The sequence below is a fragment of the Pelobates fuscus genome, chromosome 6 (assembly GCF_036172605.1).
Source record: "Pelobates fuscus isolate aPelFus1 chromosome 6, aPelFus1.pri, whole genome shotgun sequence".
NCBI lineage: Eukaryota > Metazoa > Chordata > Amphibia > Anura > Pelobatidae > Pelobates > Pelobates fuscus.
Genome location: NC_086322.1, coordinates 25,276,416 through 25,296,471, shown reverse-complemented (window position 1 = coordinate 25,296,471; position 20,056 = coordinate 25,276,416). Strand labels below are relative to the sequence as shown.

General features: G+C 40.4%; 1 protein-coding gene across 2 annotated transcripts in view; it reads left to right on the top strand.

Moving 5' to 3' along the window:
• The window catches only part of EXOC6B (exocyst complex component 6B), a 253,118-nt gene that overhangs the window by 143,716 nt on the left and 89,346 nt on the right, over window positions 1-20,056 (top strand). For both annotated transcript variants that reach the window (XM_063457580.1, XM_063457579.1), the window contains exons 11-18: window positions 434-554; window positions 5,187-5,258; window positions 5,375-5,472; window positions 6,453-6,558; window positions 6,756-6,865; window positions 9,877-9,988; window positions 13,880-14,014; window positions 14,174-14,353. In XM_063457580.1, the coding sequence (XP_063313650.1) occupies window positions 434-554; window positions 5,187-5,258; window positions 5,375-5,472; window positions 6,453-6,558; window positions 6,756-6,865; window positions 9,877-9,988; window positions 13,880-14,014; window positions 14,174-14,353 (934 nt within the window). The remainder of the gene's footprint in view (window positions 1-433; window positions 555-5,186; window positions 5,259-5,374; window positions 5,473-6,452; window positions 6,559-6,755; window positions 6,866-9,876; window positions 9,989-13,879; window positions 14,015-14,173; window positions 14,354-20,056) is intronic.

Genomic DNA, 20,056 nt, shown 5'->3' with positions numbered 1-20,056 from the left:
ATCTCTTTGAGGAGATGCTGATTGGCCAGGGCTATGTTTGACTTTTGCTGGCTCTGCCCCTGATCTGTCTCCTTGACCGTCTCAGCTGCAGACTTGAATTACAAGTAAGATTTTATTATATTCACGGATGCAAGGGGGGCTAGATTATGGTTTTAACACTATAGGGGCAGGAATACATGTTTGTGTTCCTGACCCTATAGTGTTCCTTTAATTTGCGTTTCACATTTGAGGAACCGTCATTGGCTTTTGAAATAGCTTGTATGTGAAACTGCTTTTCTATGATTTGTCATATTATGTAAAGGGAATACATAACTTTATATGTTCCTGTAAATATTTAATTAGCAACAGCAGCATTTAAATGTTTAACTCAACAATGTCATATCTTGGTTTTGTGCAATTTAACAGTTGTTTTTTGTTTAATTTTGATTCCCAGTTTTTTTGTGGTAGAAGATCATATTCTCCATACAGCGTTTGGCTTAGTGAATAGAGCCTACATTGATGAGCTGTGGGATTTGGCGTTATCCAAAACCATGGCAGCTCTTCGGACACATTCGGTAAGTAAACTGCACCAATAAAGAATATCGTCTTATTATAGTACCTGGCATTTCTTGGCTTGGCTAGACAAATGTAAGCTTTAATCTGGGAAAACTATAGTGTCTCCGTGTTCTTGTGCTATGAAACACTGTTTTAACATATTCATTCCTAGTCAAATATAAACTTTTGTTCTCATGTACAGTATATTGTAGAATTAAATTTCGTCCATAAAGCCTTACTCTTTCTCGTTTATACTCTTGGAAAAATTATCAGCCTGTAGAGGAACACACTTCACTGCTCAATTCCTTGTCACTGTTTTAAAGGTTACAAGTTTGCTGAAATTGCCAGCCCATCCTCTGCTATAAAACAGTAAAGGAAATTTAAATGGGTGATATAATTCCTACAATCAGGGAGGAGGAAGGGGTTATTCGACTCTACCATTTCAGTGTTAGCATAACAGTAGCAGTCCAGTGATTGGTAAAGATTGCTAATGCAGTTTTACATTCCTTTATTTTAGAAATACCATCTGTCCACGAAAATAAGACCGTATCTAAAAATAATTTTCCCGCCCGAAAAACGCACTTATTTTTGCGGGATGTCTTATTTCGGGGGGAACCGGTAGCAAGCATGTGCTAGAAAGCAGATCTACGTTTGAGGAAACTTCCTTGAACATATTTTAGCTTACTAGTGCATGGAATCCCGCAAATCTATGTTTGGGGAATTTTCCACTAACATAGATTAGCGAACCAGCGACTAGGGCATATTTTCTGGGTAGGGCTTATATTACAAGCATTTTACAAGGGCTTATTTTCTGGGGAAAAACTGTATATGATTTGACTGTATTTACTGTACGTGGGCATTATACTCAAATGCAGACAATCTGTTTACATTATGTTGCCATTTCTTTTAAGCTGTACTGCTAGTAATGACTTCAGGATCCTTACAAATACCAGTAAGCAAACTATTCAACCATTTTATTTCTATATATATATATCTATTTTTGTCATTCCTACTGTATACAAGAAAGGTTGTTTTTTGCTTTCAAAGTGAATTTTGAATTTAAGGTTAAAATAGCTGAACTGAAAAATGTTCCAAGTCCGCTATGCTTGCAGTCCCTCTACTCCAGCCATACATTTTGGGTTCTCGTTTTAGTAAATAAACCTATTAATGTTAACTTACTTGCTATAGAGCCTAATATTCGTGTGGCATGTTTGGAATGCATCCTGTGACTTCATATTGTCCTTGAAAGTGTTAATTTATCTAGATCAGTTGTACAGATCAGTTTGGGAAAGCTTGTTGTAATGTAATAATTTGTTTAATGCACTAATTTAGTCCAGAAAGGGGCAAAGCTGAAGATATCATTTCAAAGTGTTAAATGTTGGCCGTCAACACTTTATTAAATGAATAAACCACAATTAATATTCACTGGGATCCGGCTTAACACAGGTTTATTTTATTTTGTTAAATGAAGGTAAGTGGAAGACTTTGTGACTCCTCCTCCGAGGGCTAGTGTTTTGAACACATAGCAAAAGATATGCTGAATGATAATGTTCTTTAACCCCTGGATAACTGAGCCTTTGTCAGTTTGTGACCGAAGCCTCTTTTGCATTTTTGCTATTTGTTCTACTGTAATTAAACCATTTCCGTTTGAGTGCACCCACGCATAATATATTAGATACGTGTAATACTGAAAATAATAAAGGATTAGCTGTCAATCATACCACAGGTCGTTGCCCTCTTTGGGTATGAGAACATGTTAGCTGCCAGGGTCTGGGAGGGGACGGCATGACCCTATTGAAAGTGTAGGTGTAAGATGTCCGCAAATAGTTTGAAGTAGCGAATGGGAAACCGTCTAGGCTTGGCATTTACCCATCTTTGTGGGGAAGTCAGGTCCATAGTTAGGGGGGCACAATCTGTCCAGGTCATGTCATCCAATTTGAACTTGTGGGTAGTGTGGTGTGAAGTAATGGAAGTTGTTCCTTTGATCTGGGTGCATAGCACACCATCAGTCCGTTTATCAAGAGGACATGGTTAGGGGTAGTAAAGCTGCCCTGGGAGGTATTTACCTGTGGATGCAGCGTGATATTAAAATTAGGGTTGATTGGCATGATATGTGGTGTGGTAGGTTCTAGGGCGTACAAGGGGTCCCGAGCTAGCAGGCACCTCGCGAGCCACCAGACCCTGTCAAAGACTAGACGACCAATCCAATTTCCTGTGTTGTGTCACTACCGAGAACAGAAAAATAAAAAATTTCTAGTACAATACTAAACATATAATACAAAGTATAACCATTAAAGGCTCCGTTGTTGAAGGGTGCGCGGGTCCTGTGGGGTGGAAAAGGTTTACCCCTTGGAATAAAATTACCAGCCTCGAGGGTAATGGCTTGCGCCGCTCTGGATGCCCATATAGAATGTTGCCAATTTCACTGAACCTATATCAACATTCAACTCTACTAATAATTTTTACTAGCCAGCATAAACATCTCTGCAGTGTACCACTCACTCCTGCCAATTTCCCCACCTCAATTTACTGATTTTGATGGTAATCATTGCATTTCGGAGAATGCCAGCGAAGTTGCTGAAATTTGAGCAGCTAAGTGTTTGACAGTTTTGTGTGCAATGTTTTATGAACATATTGTTTTGGTATGGAAGAAAATAGATTTATCTCTCCCTTGAGATAATTATGCCCAGAAATCATCTGGGGAAGCAAAGTGGCTCAGTTTGTACTCTGTTTATTTTTAAAATACATTTCTTAAACCTGCAATTATGTGCATCAAAGGTACAATTATATATTTATTTTATTTGTACAGATATGTGCCCATAGTTGGGAAAATGTTCACATGTTGATATTTACTTTCATCATCACATTGTTTTGGTTTCCTAGAAACGTATCAGCCCTGCAAGATGCATTTGTTATATGTAGACACCCTTGAGTGGTTTCTTTGCCAGATTGCAGGCTTGTAACCCTTGGCTTTCCCAGTGAGCAGTGCCTTGGTTCTGGGTATTATCTAGGATTGCCAGATCTATTGTGTTTCCTGGACTCGCAACAATTCTTCACGTTGATAGGCACAACTATTGTACACAGCTGGAGTAAACTGAATTCAAAGGGGCACCGTATGACCCCCAAACATTTTAATGGATGATAGTTCCTAAAATTTATATTTGTAAAAATAAATTTAAATTTAAAAAAAAAAAGTATATTAAACTTATTTTAGTTTGAGTTCCCTGACGTTGCATAATCTGCATTAAGCTCTGGAAGTTGCTTAGCCAATTGTGAACTACTGCAAACGTTTAACACTGAACTGCATGTTAGCTGTAGTGGTTATAGTACTTAAAGTGATCTGGCGCTTTAAGTAGTCAAACCATATTAAAACAGTTTGCATGGGGTCCATTGGGCACTGCTCCTTAAAGGGACACTCCAGACCACTATAGCACTTTAGCTTGCTGAAAAAGCTTTCTGTGTGAAGAGTATTTCCTCTCTTTTTCATTTTGCAAAGAATGCAGATTACAATAGAAAGTTACACTTTTATGAATTAACCTGATAACACCCCCTTGGCATTCAAGCAGACAACAGATCCTGTTATTTCCTGCTTTGATTAGCTCAGTAGAGCTAAACTCAAGGCAGCAATTGCCCAGAGCACCTGCCGTGCAAGGACTTCTCATTGAGCTGTATTGACAAGTCTGTGATTGGACAGCCACAGAAAGTCTGGGCAGGGCTAGAGGGGGAGGGCTTAAAAAGGCTACAGACAAGAGAATTGCAGGTTTTGCAATCTGTTTTTAGATTTACCCCGAATGAAAACAATCCATAATTAAATGCATGTGAGTTTTCATTTGGGGTATATCTACTAAATAGTAATTTGTATTTATTTAGTATTTGGGCAGCAGAGTGTTCCTTTAACTATGCTGCATAGTTAAAGGAACAGAGAGAGCCCCTGGGCGTAGCAGAACACAACTTTGGCTCTCTGTCAGAAGTAGTGAAGACAGGGAGAGGCAGTTGGAGGGTGCCAGGGTACTCCTCACACCATAACCACTACAACATGATGCAGTGGCTATGGTGCTTAACGTTTTCCTTTAAATAATCATGGCATGTCATTTTCAAATTCCTCCTTCATTGACTGATTTTTCTCTATGGATTGTAAGAATTGGTAAATATATAAATGGATGTTACATTGTACAGAGCAGAACTTTTCATATATACTGACTAACAACACAATAAATTGAGGTATCCAGGAAGCCATGGTAGATCAGTCAACCCTAGCAGATGGTATGGTCTTTGGAAACCCAAGAAGTGCAAAAGATGGCAAGACATACCTCCATCCAAATAACAAAATCAAGTGTATGAAAGCAATACCAGGCAAAGTTTCAGGCCCCACTGGAACATGCATCATCGTCACCTTTTCTCTGTAGGGATGAATCGAATTTGCTAAAATGTAAATGTTTAATTATAATGTTAGTATTCGGGCACGCTTTAATTCTTTGAGTTTTGGGCATGGCTTGCTCTTTACCAGTAGCTAATACAATTACATAGTTGGGGTAATTTGCATACGACATATAGCTACTTGTCATACATGAAAGAGTAGGTTTGTCACTTTATTATATTGATTAATTGAACTTTGCAAAACATTTGACATTGGGATATTTTACTCTTTCTAGTCGTACTGCTCTGATCCCAATTTGATGTTAGACTTGAAGAATCTGATTGTGCATTTTGCTGACACACTCCAGGTAAGGGATCTCCATCCAAAGGCCTTTCTTTCAGTCATTTATTTCTTCATTCACATGTACACTCTTCCTCCTCTCTCTTCTTCTGAAATCTAACATTAGACATATACTTTGCCCAGGGTTATGGCTTCCCCGTGAACCAACTTTTCGACATGCTGCTTGAAATCCGAGACCAGTACAGCGAGATCCTGCTGAAGAAGTGGGCCCAGGTCTTCAGGTGAGAAGGCCAAGCTGCATTGCACTCGGCCCGATTATTTTACTACTCCTGGAAGTAGGATTCATCCTGTCCCCTACGTATATTAAAGGATATGAAAAGCTAAATGTGAATTCTGATGTTCCATTGTAGTTTATGGACAAGACCTGCACCTTGCAAGTTGTTGGTATAGGTTTGAGAAAGTTGTGGATCTGTAACTTGGCCAAAGCAGGAATGATCTCATTACTGATGGCACAATAGGGTTGAGTCACTTATTCAAGGTCCCACATGCTCTATTTCTTCTGTATTCTTAGTTTATTTTCAGTAATACTCCCCATAGACCAGTTTACATTTTTATTTTGAGAAGTACTAAAACTAAACCTGTGTGACTGTGCAGAAACTTGGCGTAATGCTCATGATGTGCTGTCCCGCTTAGAGGGTTAATGATGGAACGAAAGAGATGGTGTGTTCAGATACATAATCATTCCATGCAGGCAAAGGATCCATAGCTACCGCCTTCGAATTGCACCAAAAGATAGTTATTTTGGCTCCATTGGATATAATACGCAGAACTATGTTCTACATTAACACTATCAACTACTTACCTGTACATCAATGGAACATGTCATATGAAGTTGTTGTTTTCTAGATATTTTTGTCTAAATGCAATCCATTTTTTATTAGAAGGTATGGATATAGCATGAAGAGAATAAAACAATAGGCATTAATGTTTCATACCGATACAAACTCTTCCAGGGTGGAGTACAGAAAGACATACAAAAGTCCTGAAGATGCAAACTCTATAAAACCAGAGAGTAACGTTTACATAATAAAGTCATTAAAAAAAACGATGAGTCGGGAATGTAGCAAGTTTCTTTAAAACATATTGCCTAATTTATTTCATCCTGGTAGACAATGTCATGTTTGTTTTATTCTTTATTGAGCATTGTGTTGTAATGACTCCCTCCTGATTTCTCATGGTGCCATTCCTTCTCTGTATGCAGGAATATTCTTGATGGTGATAACTACAGCCCGATTCCTGTGAATGATGAGGAAATGTACAGGAAGATTTTGGGACAGTTCCCATTCCAGGACTCAGACTTGGAAAAGGTAACCTCTGCCAACAGGGATCCTCACGCCATGCGTTAGATTAGACAGAATGTTTTTTCTCATTTGATGTACAGTATGAAAATGTGCTACAAGGTTTCTTTGGTCCGTTATGGAATGGTATTCTGGATCACACACTGTGATTGCTCATTTTTATACGCATCTTCTCCTAGAATTGTCTTCATTTTTCTTTTTTGCAGCAACCCTTTCCCAAAAAGTTCCCATTTTCTGAATTTGTGCCTAAAGTCTACAGTCAGATCAAGGAGTTTATCTACGCCTGCCTGAAATTTTCTGAAGACTTGCATTTAAGGTAAAAGCTGCGATTTTTTTTCTGATGCTGCCCAATCTCCAGTCAGTTACTGTCCCATTACGTCTCCCTACAGTTTTTTGGGTTTTTTTGGTATTTTTTTACTACTTTAACAAATGGATCTGATTAAATACATTGCTGATGTAGTCCTGGTTCTAATAAGATTGCCTGGAATGGAATGAGACTCACAGTTTACACCCACACCACGCCATGACCCAGTGAGTGATAATGTTATACCACCTATTGAAATGCCTATTGCACATTCACTGCTTTCTGAAACATAACGTCAACTTTCTAGTCCCGCCTCTTTTTTTTTTCTTTTTCTTTTTTTCATTTTCTTGTTATTTTAAATGTGCTCCTGTTTGGAAGGCAGTGTACTTTAGCCAATGAGAATGTAATGGGAAAAAAAAAAAAAACATTGTGAATATGAGGCCACAATGTTTTCAATGCACATAAGTCATGTTGTTTCCCAGACTATGACTGAGGTGCCCTTTTAATTTCCATATTTTTAAAGACTCTTCCACACTGTCCTCCAATATCTTAGAAATGGGAAAAAACACTGAAATAGTGCAAATTTACACGTATGTGTGGGCTCAATGTATTATGGGAAACCTACAGCTCTCCCATAAAAAGCTCCATATGACCACATTTGGCTGGTAATTTCCTGGTTGAAGAAGACATTAAGAGGGCCCCTGGGTATCTTTTATTTTTTTGATATTTAATACAAAGGAGGTATATTGGCCCTGGCTTGTCCCTGTAAAAGAGTAGACTGTCCTCAGAATGTAAACATTACACACCGGCTCTACCAGTGCATTGGCGGACACGGCAAGTCCCCTTACAATAAGCTTTATTTGTTTTTTTTGAGGAATGTGTCAGCCAGTCAGTGCTTGCCAAGCATCCTATTAGCTTTATTTTGAGCTGGGCCACGCATTGGCTACCTCCCCGCAGGTGTCTGGTAGCTTAATTCCTGACATGCCACATCACAGCAGCTAGACATGGCTACCTTTTCCTCCTAAGTGGATGGAGATGAGAGGAGAGAGCTTTCTTTTGTTTACCCAGCCTTGTTAAGACCCCTAATCTCTTGCATTTGTCAGGTAAAAGAGGATAAGGAGTGAAAAGGTCACTGAAGTTGATTGACCTGCGGGGCCCTAGTTGTGATATTAATGCTTTTGAACCTTCCCAGGTCTAACCTGTGTCCATCTCTCATTGTGCCTTGGGAGATAACGCCACTTGTCCTTTTCGACCTTATAGGCGGCTGCTGACAGATCAAAGAAGCTTACATTTCACAGGCTTTCAGAGCTGCTCTGTGGGTTTCACTGATCGCACACTTAGCCAGTAGAGGCTGGGGGGACTAGTCCAAATTCCACACCATGATCCGGCATGAGATGACATTCTTGGCCTGGTCTCCCAGAGGATAATTACAGGGTACCCAGCATAGCTTCCACCCTCAGCACTTCTGCTACCCAGCTGTTTTGACATTAAGAACGTGCATAACATAAGAACTCAAATCTGACACATATGGAGAAAATAAAATACACTTTCAGTCCATATGAAATATGTGGCCTTTTATCAACGGTTACTGTTTCATAATATCAACTAGTCTAGCTTTCTTGTTTGTTTCCTTCTCGATTTGTGGTTTGTTTTTTGGAGGGGTTTCTTGGGATTTAGGTTTGTATAGGGCATTTTATTGTTAATGACGCAGTCGTTCCCCTACCTTCCTAAAGAATATTCAGGTTCTTCATTTTCAAATCAGCTGGCTGTGCTGAAGACATTGTGACAAGCTTAGGAATGGCTCTGAGACCTTCTGCCGCATTCTTCTCTTTCTGATAAATGAATGAATTTCACATTATCGTTCTCAGGTGTGAATTGTCCACAATAATTGGCTGCTGCAGGCAATCTTTCACTCTTTCCATATTCAGGCAACGCGAAGTGTCAGGAGAGCAAGGGAGGTGCTGCATAAAATGCATTTTGCACAAAAAAAGGAATCTTTGTTTATTTTTTCATTTTTGTATGTTACGGGAAGTGAAAGAAATAAGCGCCTTATAATAGTCGTTCACTCTAGGACTGCCAGATCATTATTTGCTTTAAGGTGCTCATGATGTGTATTTTAAACCTGTATTGTATTACATTGAAGCCCTGGAGTATATGTTTTTGTAAATGTTCCTATTCAAAAGATGATCACTGTAAGCACCCTTATTGCAATCAGATTCCAAATATATTTATTTATTCTCAAAAACTGAAATGCTAATTCTAGGTTAAACTTGTGACTACAGCAGAGTTGGCACATTTTCTCCTAGTATTATCGAGTGATCTTGTGTGACACTCCATGGAGGGTTTGTAGTGTTTTGTTTGTACCTTTATTTATCAAAATGACTTCAATTAAAGGAAAACTTCATGCTCGCCATAGTGGTTATGGTGCCAGGAATGCCTTGGCTTCCCCTCCCATTGTACGGAGTCAGACTGTTTTTGAACGGTTTGTCTTCTTACCTGGTGTTCCACCAGCTGTTGATGCCCTACTCTACTGCCAATGCTGAAAAGTTCTAAGGCAGGAACTACCGTTAGCAGTTCTGCAGAACCCGGGCTAGAAGTCAGAGCGTTCAAAAATCATTTCAATCATTAGAGCAAGCTCTAGTGGTTCTACTGCTCGCAGTCTTCCTTTCAGGGCTGTGATTTGGAGTAGTCCAGAGAGTTTTGCTGTGATTAGGAAAGACTTCAGAGAACAATATGGTAGTTAACCTACCATCCGTTTTATGACCATTTGGCATCTCTGAACTTGTCTCTAACTCTAAATGCTCCTCTTTGCTGCAGTCACTCAGCACGTCAATGACCAAAGAAATCCATTTCCCTCCCCTGGAGGCTGCTGTGTTAGTTTACATTTGCATTCTTTCCAGTCTCTGCAGGAATTAAAGATTACGTTTCGCTTTGTTTTTGCATCTCTTATAAATGTCACGTGAACGCATTACTTTTTATCTTTCTATTAATATTTTTGTAATTTAATTTTATTATTTTTACAGTTCCACCGAAGTCGATGACATGATTCGAAAGTCCACAAATTTGCTGCTCACTCGGACACTAAGCAACTGTCTGCAGAACGTCATCAAAAGGAAGAATGTAGGCCTGACTGAGGTAAGACCCAGGGCACTGCGCAGGACTGCCTGCTACATTGGTCTTCGCTCCTATTGCATTGTGAGCGTGGGTCACCGTACTGACATTCTTATCCTGGAATTCTCTGCTTATTTTCTTAATTTAGACAAAAAATAAGAGATCTCTATTTTTTTTACCACATATCTATAGATTAAATCACAATGTGACAACTAGAAATGGGCTCGGGAAGCTGTGGTCAAGACATGCTCGACATGCTTACTTCTTGCCTTGCTCCAGCCATGTGGAGGTGGGCAGCTGGATGTGCAGTCATGTTTACAGAGTTTCCTATGCCAAGGAGCTAGTTTAGCTAGCGTGGATTAATTCTAATATTGCACCATTCTATTTAAAGTCATTGTTTAATACTGGAAACCTTGGCATTCCATTGGCCATACTGTTCTATAAAGGTAGCATTCCTACTCGTTGCAGGATAGGTTTATCATCATCTTCACCCCAGCCAACAGGAACGGATCTCCGATGGATCCCTATGCTAAGAAGCAGGAGGACATAGCTAGAACTCCTGTACTTTCTTTACTGCCTGCCCCATAGAACACACTGCATTTGAGGTAAAATGGAACCCAATGTAACCATAGTAATTATTAATATTACTTGAAAAGAACAATTGTGAGCCCGGGGTCATAGCGGTTTGTTGATTAAGGAGAAAGAGACATTAGTCTACACAAACAACCCAGTGTAAGCCATTATCTGCTGTAATTACACTCAAATCGTTTGCCGTGTCCGCAGAGAATGGGATTGCGTGTGAGGTGCTGAAGGAGACCTGTCTCTTTGTTCTCTCCTTGCAGTCATGGGCACATGAGCGTTCTGTGTTTACTCTGCAACCAGACGGCCACCTAGAGTTCTTGGTCAGGCATGGAGAAAGCAGCGCTGCTTGAATGCTTGGGAGCTCCCTTGCAATGTTCTGCAAATACCCCACATAATGCACCTCTGCCGCGTGTTTGCAGAGCACAAGACCGGTCCAGACTAACTGCCTAGTGAGAAGCTTACTCCTTCCCTTCAAAGCACATGGAACAATGCGTGTTTTAATTGTGTATGGGAGAGTTGTGGGTGTCTACACAGCTACTGTAAACACTGACCCAGAAAAGAGAACTCCCATCTAATAAAACATTCCTTTTCTTCTCCTCCTTTCTTTTAACTCTTGCAGGCGTTATCAGCTCAGAGCAAAGCAACGCTTTAATGCTTTCTGTTGGCAATTCATTATTTAACTGCCCGAGCATTAGACTTTTTAAAATATTCCTCGTCTGTGTGTATATATATATATATATATATATATATATATATATATATATATATTAAATGCACGTACTTTTATTCTTTGCCCTGTTGCAATGCTCAAGCTTATTAACAACAATAATGCTCAAAGAACCATAACCACTTCGACAGGGAACCTGGGCACTCCTTGCTCCTTTGTTGCAGCTAGGCTAATGCAGATGTGGACTTCCACGTGAGCCCCGTCTTACTTTGAATGACAGTGAAAACAACATTGATAGCAGGGTAGAGAGGAAAGTATATCATTGTACATATTGGTATAAAGGGCTAGAGAAAATCATGTGCTTGCAATCTAAAGGGAATATTGGCGATCAAACCCAAAGGCAGCCAAGGGAGAATTCTAAATTAGTGGCTGAAGACATTGAAGGACCTAGTTTTGGAGGATTCTGTAAGGTAAATTGAAATGGTTGAAGTGTACAAAAATTAGTTTAAATACATTAGTCCATATAAAATTCCTTTGTAAACATAAAATTAATCTTCTAACTGTAAATTCACCTGTGGACTATGATCCATACTTTCAGGTATTGATTCGGTATTACATTTTATTCGGGCAAGTTGCTTCAAACGTGTGTTTTACACCAGTCTAGTTTCATGCACTTGGATAATGAGCACCTCTATATGTTATAGTCAGATAGAAGTGGTGGGATGCTTTTGTTTTTTGCATAGTAGGAAAGCTTAAACGGAATGGATATTAGGGGGAGGACATGACACGACAAGGTGGTGGAAAGTTGCCATTAGCTGCCTGGCGTGCTGTGCGTGCTGGTGTCAGACTCCACATTTGCACAGAATTCAAATAAGCCAACCGTAGTTCTTGTTCAGTGCCTCCCAATGACACATCCGAAAGTCAACCTTCTCCTCTGGCAGTAGCGGAATTATTAAACGGATACTACAGGCACCCTGACCACTACTGCCCATTGGAGTGGTTTGGGTGCCTTAACCCTTCAAGTGTAATTTTTGCAGTTTTCATAAACTGCAATAATTACATTGCAGGGTTAACTCCTCCTTTAGGCGCTGTCTACTAGAGGTGACTTCCTTATAGAACATGAAATGGTTTAAAACAACGCTGGATGTCCTCACGCTATGTGAGGACCTCCAGCGTCACCGAAATCCCCATAGGAAAGCATTATATAATGCTTTCCTATGGGGAGGTTTAATGCGCATGCGCATTATGTCTCCCCCGCCGACGGCCGCGCATGTGCATTATGTCTTACCCGCCGGCTGACGTTGGCGTGGGAGGTGCGTAGGCGGAGCCTGACCCAGCGCCGAGGGACATCTCCATGCTGAACGTCCGTGCTGCACACTGTGTAACATTGACCCAGGAAGCACCTCTAGTGGCTGTCTGAGGAGTAACCGCTAGAGTTATCCTTAGGCTGTAATATAAATACTGTCTTGGGCTATAATGTAAATACTGCAGTGTTTACAGCAAAAAGCCTCAGGGACTGACTATAGATACCAGAACAACTACGTTAAGCCGGTGATTATAGTGTTCCTTTAAACTCTGAATGTGCAGCAAAATGCTGCACATACAGATTACAGGCACCACTTCAAATCAAAGCTACGTGATCTAAATTTGAGTTTGGCTTCTGAGCTGCAGCTCATTATCTGTTATATATTATGGGTACTCAAAGTCTCGTAACCATGATGTAATTGTCCAACTCGTTAAAGAATACATCTTTATCTTGTACTACTCAAGATTATAAAGATTGAATCACTCTACTGCAAATATAAATCAATCCTCCTTACGGGAGTGATATTTTAGTGTAAGTAGTGCCATTATTCTCTGGATGAAGATAGTTACCTAATGATTTTATTTACGTAGATTTGTGAATGAGAAACCAATCCAATCTGTCATTTGCCCTCAACCTACTCAAATGTCCTGAATATAGCTCCCCTGCTATTCCTGATTAGCTGCTCGTACACTCATTATTTTAGTTATTCCTGGACATAACGTAAGAGAGTTGTTTATTTGAATCAAATTCTTAGAGACTTGGAGACATCTCAAGATTTAGGCATTTATTCCTTGCTCAGATCTAACAGACCCAATTACTTCAGAATCTTCCCTTAACCTAACAGAATACATAATTTTTGTGCATAAATTAAATTAGTGATGGTTAATGTTTGCTATCCACCTGGTGCAAATTTAGTTTGTATTTAAAGAGTTAAATATAGGTACGCACACGCAATAGGGACCCCATTGTGCCTCCAGCCCAGAGGTGGTCAAGCAATCGGGGTCAATAGTACCATAGGACTGGGTACCCTCCTCGGATGTTACATCCACCATGTTACAACAATAACACAGTTGATCAGACAAACCCCATGTTAAAAGTTGCATGTTTAAAGTCACAGAGCTCTTCAGTGTGACCCATGGAACTGCCGGTGTTTGTCTATGGAGAATTCATGGCTATGTGCAAGAATTTATTTACTTTTTAGTAATAATTGTTGCTGAATCATCTGGATGTAATAATTAATAGTGGAGTACACATATTTTTGCCCCTACAATGTTTCTGTAGATATGCTGCATGTATTATAATGTTACCTAAACAAGTCACATTGTACCCCGTAAACAGGTCTGTATTTTTGTCCCAATAGCTTGTACAGATCATCATCAATACATCACACCTGGAGGTCTCCTGTAAGTTCCTAGAAGAGTTTATTACCAATATAACCAATGTTCTGCCAGACACCGTACACACTTCAAAACTCTACGGCTTGACCACGTTCAAGGTGAGCTGTTTCAGGTATTATCATAATGCGTAATGTAGTTGGATAATTTCATGTACTGAATATTGCACTCTGAGCCAAATGAAAAGGACCTAGAATGTTTCATATTCATATAACCTATGTATATATTATTAACAATCTCGTCTAACCCTGCTCATGTAGGACGCCCGGCAAGCAGCAGAGGAAGAGATTTACACCAACCTCAATCAGAAAATTGATCAGTTCCTACAGCTGGCCGATTATGATTGGATGTCTTCAGAATCAAGCGGTCAGGCCAGTGACTACTTGGTGGACCTGGTTGCTTTCCTGAACAACACGTTTGCGGTCTTCACCCACTTGCCTGTAAGTTGCATTTTCCACCCTGAATTGTTATTTTCTGGAGCCTAATTTTATTAGACAGTCAGAACATGACATGCATCTCGTTTTGGCTACTGAATTATGTGATTCACAACATTTCTGTTCTTAAATCGAACAGCTGAAGTCTGTCTGGCATTGGTTAAACACTATTCAAAAGTGATTAAATATAATTTTTCACCGATCCATACTATAGAAAATATATTTGCCATCACCATATGAACACTAGAGTTTTTCAAACTATTTGTGACATTCTTTTGATGACGTCAGTATTTTTAGAACTTCAGTAATCATGAATGCCAGTGACCAATCAGAACCTGTGATTTTAACAGTTGAACTAATTTTCTCTAAGAATTCCTCTAAGCAGGGAAAGGAAACAGTGTGGTGTTGGATGCTCTGTGCGGAAAAGGCAATCTAAGGCAGATTTTGAACTCGAGGACAATGAGTGAATCCCTTCTAATTTAAGAAACCTGGCTTATCAATTTCAAAGACTTTTAACAGCCAGCAAAGTGCGTCATGCCTGATCCTGGTGTACAGCTGACCGTGCTTCCCTGCTGGCTATATTGTCAGTGTGTTCTTTAAATGTGGAGGAATACTTTTTTTTTATTTTGTTGTGTTAGACAAGTTAAATTAACATCCTCTGAAAATTACTACCTGTCCTGGGATTTATGATTCTTATTATTCTGGAGCTGGTGTACAGATGTGCAGCAAATGAGTTTCTCTTGGACAATCCGTGGTAAAGGAGTCAGGCTGACACCATGTACAGTACAGACCTGTGGTAAAGGAGTCACTATGACCATATTATACAGTACAGACCTGTGGTAAAGGAGTCACTGTGACCATATTATACAGTACAGACCTGTGGTAAAGGAGTCAGGCTCACGCCATGTACAGTACAGACCTGTGGTAAAGGAGTCACTATGACCATATTATACAGTACAGACCTGTGGTAAAGGAGTCACTGTGACCATATTATACAGTACAGACCTGTGGTAAAGGAGTCACTATGACCATATTATACAGTACAGACCTGTGGTAAAGGAGTCACTGTGATCATATTATACAGTGCAGACCTGTGGTAAAGGAGTCACTGTGACCATATTATACAGTACAGACCTGTGGTAAAGGAGTCACTGTGACCATATTATACAGTACAGACCTGTGGTAAAGCAGTCACTGTGACCATATTATACAGTACAGACCTGTGGTAAAGGAGTCACTGTGACCATATTATGCTGTGCAGACCTGTGGTAAAGGAGTCACTGTGACCATATTATACAGTACAGACCTGTGGTAAAGCAGTCACTGTGACCATATTATGCTGTACTGACCTGTGGTAAACGAGTCACTGAGACCATATTATGCTGTGCAGACCTGTGGTAAATGGAGTCCATGAGACCATATTATACAGTACAGACCTGTGGTATAGAAGTCACTGTGACCATATTATACAGTACAGACCTGTGGTAAATGGAGTCCATGAGACCATATTATACAGTACAGACCTGTGGTAAAGAAGTCACTGTGACCATATTATGCTGTACTGACCTGTGGTAAAGGAGTCACTGTGACCATATTATGCTGTACTGACCTGTGGTAAAGCAGTCACTGTGACCATATTATACAGTACAGACCTGTGGTAAAGCAGTCACTGTGACCATATTATACAGTACAGACCTGTGGTAAAGGAGTCACTGTGACCATATTATACAGTACAGACCTGTGGTAAAGGAGTCACTGTGACCATATTATACAGTACAGACCTGTGGTAAAGGAGTCACTGTGACCATATTATACAGTACAGACCTGTGGTAAAGGAGTCACTGTGAGCACTCCTCATAGAGATGCAATGAATCAATGGAAAGTTCAGTGTCTCCATACAGAGGGTGGAGACACTGAATGTGCAGCACTGCCCCAGGAAGCACCTCTAGTAGCCACTGAAGGTGTATTGTAAACACTGCATTTCCTCTGATAGGATGTACTACAAAACGCCTGAAGGAACGGACTATACTCACCAGAACAAATACAATAAGCCGTAGTTGTTCTCGTGACTGTAGTGTCCATATAATCATTTGTTAGTCTGGTATCTCGAAAATTGTCTTTTAGAAGTGAATGAGCGGTGAAAATGTTCTGGAAAATTATTTTCTTTCATGCACTTTGATAGTAAAGATAATAATGACTGCCACCTGTTTTGGAAAAAAATTATTTGACAACTTTCACCCTAATACCTTCCTCACCAGCCCTGAACATCCTGCAGCAGGGCCATCGCAGAGTCATATCAGGAGACTGAGCTCTGTCTGGTGGATACATGCAATTTCCACACACTATTTTACTTGTTTTATTTGTGTTTAATAAACTTTATTAAGGTAATTCACTAACCTCCAGATATTTGCTAATTAAATCTGAATAAAACTGAGGCAAAAATAGTTGATTTGTAAAATTTCTCCAACTCAACCATAGCTACAGCATGGCTATTTCTGCCTCTGTTTTTCCATTCAGAATTAATTTGTGCAACTTCAGAGCTTAGGGAATAACCCTGTAAGTGTCACAATGAGCAATATTGTCTACAGGCTTCCTGTATAGGTTTCTGTACAGTCTCTTGTGACTTACCTCTCCACTGAAACGTGGTCACAGGCTGAAATGTCCCTTGGCTCCACAGGTCCGTATATTGCATGTGACTATAGCGTAATGACTAGCTCCATTCATTCCAGAAACATGAAGAACTCTTTTAGTAGGCTGTCAGAAACCTCACTGTAAATTTTTATGCCACATTTATTATTTTATGGATGAAAATGAGTGCTGATTGACATGTTCCAGATAGACTATGGTTGGTATTCTAAAAGATCATTTTGATAACCCGGAGACTGGCTGATGTTTTTCAGATACAAAAAGGACCACTCTCAACTACATTTGTAATATAGTAATATTTTTTCTTTTCTTTTTTTTTTTTTTTTCTTTTTCTTTTCAAAATGGCCTGACAAAAAGTATTGCTGTTGAAGCGTACAACACAATCAGTGGTTGTAAACTAGTTAGTAATAGTGTTAGATAATTGACAATCCAACTGAAGATGCTATGCTCACTTGCTGCCAGAAAGGGGTAGTGGGAAATGCAGGCAAGTGATTTATTTAAAAAATTCCACATATCTGAATTATAAATGAATAAATACTGAGATGGTATATTAGAACATGCATATTATATTAAGATAAGAAAGAGTTCCTTTAACCCCTTAAGGACACGTGACATGTGTGACATGTCATGATTCCCTTTTATTCCAGATGTTTGGTCCTTAAGGGGTTAAAGGGACATTCTGGGCACCATAACATCCTCATCTCAATTAAGTTGTTTTTGTGCCAAGAGGTACCAGTTGCAACCTGCATGCTGTATTGCGGTTACTTTTTTTTTTTTGGAGTCTTGTATGTTAGCCAAGGTAACTGAGATTAAAATTATGAACTCAATCCCATATACTTAGGGGTGTTGAGGGTGTAGTCTGAGATATAAAGGGTGGTTCATCATTGTTTTTGCCTTAGTGCACCTTAGGGCAGATATTAATAAAAGTAAAGAAAACAATCTAGATCGGGTTTGTGTGTGTTCCATAAGTACATTACCAGCCTTCTGACCCGATCAGTGGTGCAAACTAGCATGATGAGAGTTCATGGCATGGGTACTTTCTTCCATTTGGAGACAAGTCTGGCAGTGCTTTGCTGTGTTCCTGTCGGCAGAGGTATATGCCACTTTTTGAGCAGGTTTTCTCCATCAGCCGGTGTTAAGATGGTCATGGAGATTCCGTTGCGGGTGATGATGAGCTTGAGTGGGTATCCTCATCTATACATGATCTGACGTGATCTCAGGGCGCTCGTCACCTGGGAGAATGCCTTCCTTCATAGCGTCGCCCCCAACAGATCCGGGAACACTTTGATATTGGTAAACTTATCTGGCAGATCTTTTCTCATTCTGCTGAGTTTCAGTAGAGATTATTTTTATGTGGTAGTAGGGTACGCAGAGGACAACATCTCGGGGAGTGGAGTCCGGGAGGTGTCTAGGCCATGGTACTCGATGTGCCCTCTTCAGGAGCAACATGTCGGCCGGGGTGTCAGGCGAGAGAGTGTTGAAGAACTCGTGGAGGTAAGTCAGGAGTTCAGCCGGAGTTACTGCCTCCGGGATGTCTCGAAGACTAAGATTATTCCTGCGTACCCGTTCTTCAACGTCCATCAGTTTGTTTTCCATCGTCAAGAGGGTAGATTGCAGGTTCTGCACGTGGTCCGCCAGGCTGTTATGTTCTTCCATATACTCCTCCACATGGGAAGTACAGGCCCCCAGCTCTCCAATGTCTTCAGATTCCATTGATGCTGTTTGTCCAGCCAGTAATCAATTTCTGAGATAGGGCTTCCAGCTGGTCTAGGAGGAACTGCTTGCTGACCATTTTCTCCATAGGTTGATCCTCTGACTCCAGTATGGGCACACAGCTATCCGAGTCGTCTCCGCCATCTTGGGAGAGGGTCAGTGCGGTCAATGTCGCAGACTGTGAGTTCTGGCGGAAAAAATTAAGCCAATCGGCTTTAACCCCTTAAGGACACATGACATGTGTGACATGTCATGATTCCCTTTTATTCCAGAAGTTTGGTCCTTAAGGGGTTAAAGGCATGCCTCTTCTGTTTGGAGTGTGACCTCTCTCTGTAGGAGGCAGAAAATATTGCTGTAGTCGTTGGTATATTGCCTGATTGTGGAGCCCATGTGCCGGAGCAAAAATGTTAAGCAGCCATCTTGCTCGGCTGGTAGCCACGCCCCCCTTGCTGTTGCTTTTTAACCTGGCAGACTGTCTTGCGTTTACCTGTCAAGCCTGGCAGACTGTCTTGCGGTTGCCTGAGTAGAAACCTGGTTTGTCTTTGGGTTGGCTGATCTTGGGGCAGGCTGCGGACCAGGCGGGCTATCCTTGGGGCTAGGGAAGGACCAGGCCAACTGTCCTCGGGGCTGGCGGAGGACCAGGCCGACTACTGGAATAAGTAAGAAGTTGTATCACAATATATATGTTTTGGCGTTTTTGCCATGGATTGTGTATTGTGCAGATGTGTATGAAGAATGATTGCTGGTATATTTACAATGTCAACTTCTGTGAAGACTCTTATACACCATGTATTCTGCTGGTTATAGTCCTGGGTAACCAGCTGTGGTGGTGTTGGTGTATGATTTCTGTGCTTCATGGGATACAATTACTTGAAAGAGATGATTAAATATAAAAAGGAAATTGTCGTGAAATAAAGAGCAAATGGAGTGAGCCTATGTGCAGTCTGACCATGGGGATTGGTTTGAATGAAGGGCATGAATGGTGGACACCAATATGGTGGTGTCTAATGGAAAAAAATTAAATACCCAGGCACACCTGAGGTTTCTAATAAAAGGCAGTCTTTTTTTATTTGTAATAAGGAAGTAGAGACAACATTTCGACTCCTCTCTGAGCCTTTATCAAGTCTCAGAAGCTCAGAGAGCATAGACACCATTAGATGTCTATGGTGTCTGTGACAGAAACCTGACAGTTTTGTATTTATTTAATTTGTGCGGCCTAGATTATTATGGACACAAAAAGTTTCTCATCTCATTCCTCAACTCCTACTTGCATTCTTGGAATTGTGGGATTGAAGTGCCATGAGGTGGCGGCTCTATAAGTGCTGAATCTAGTCCACAGTGCAGTATGCG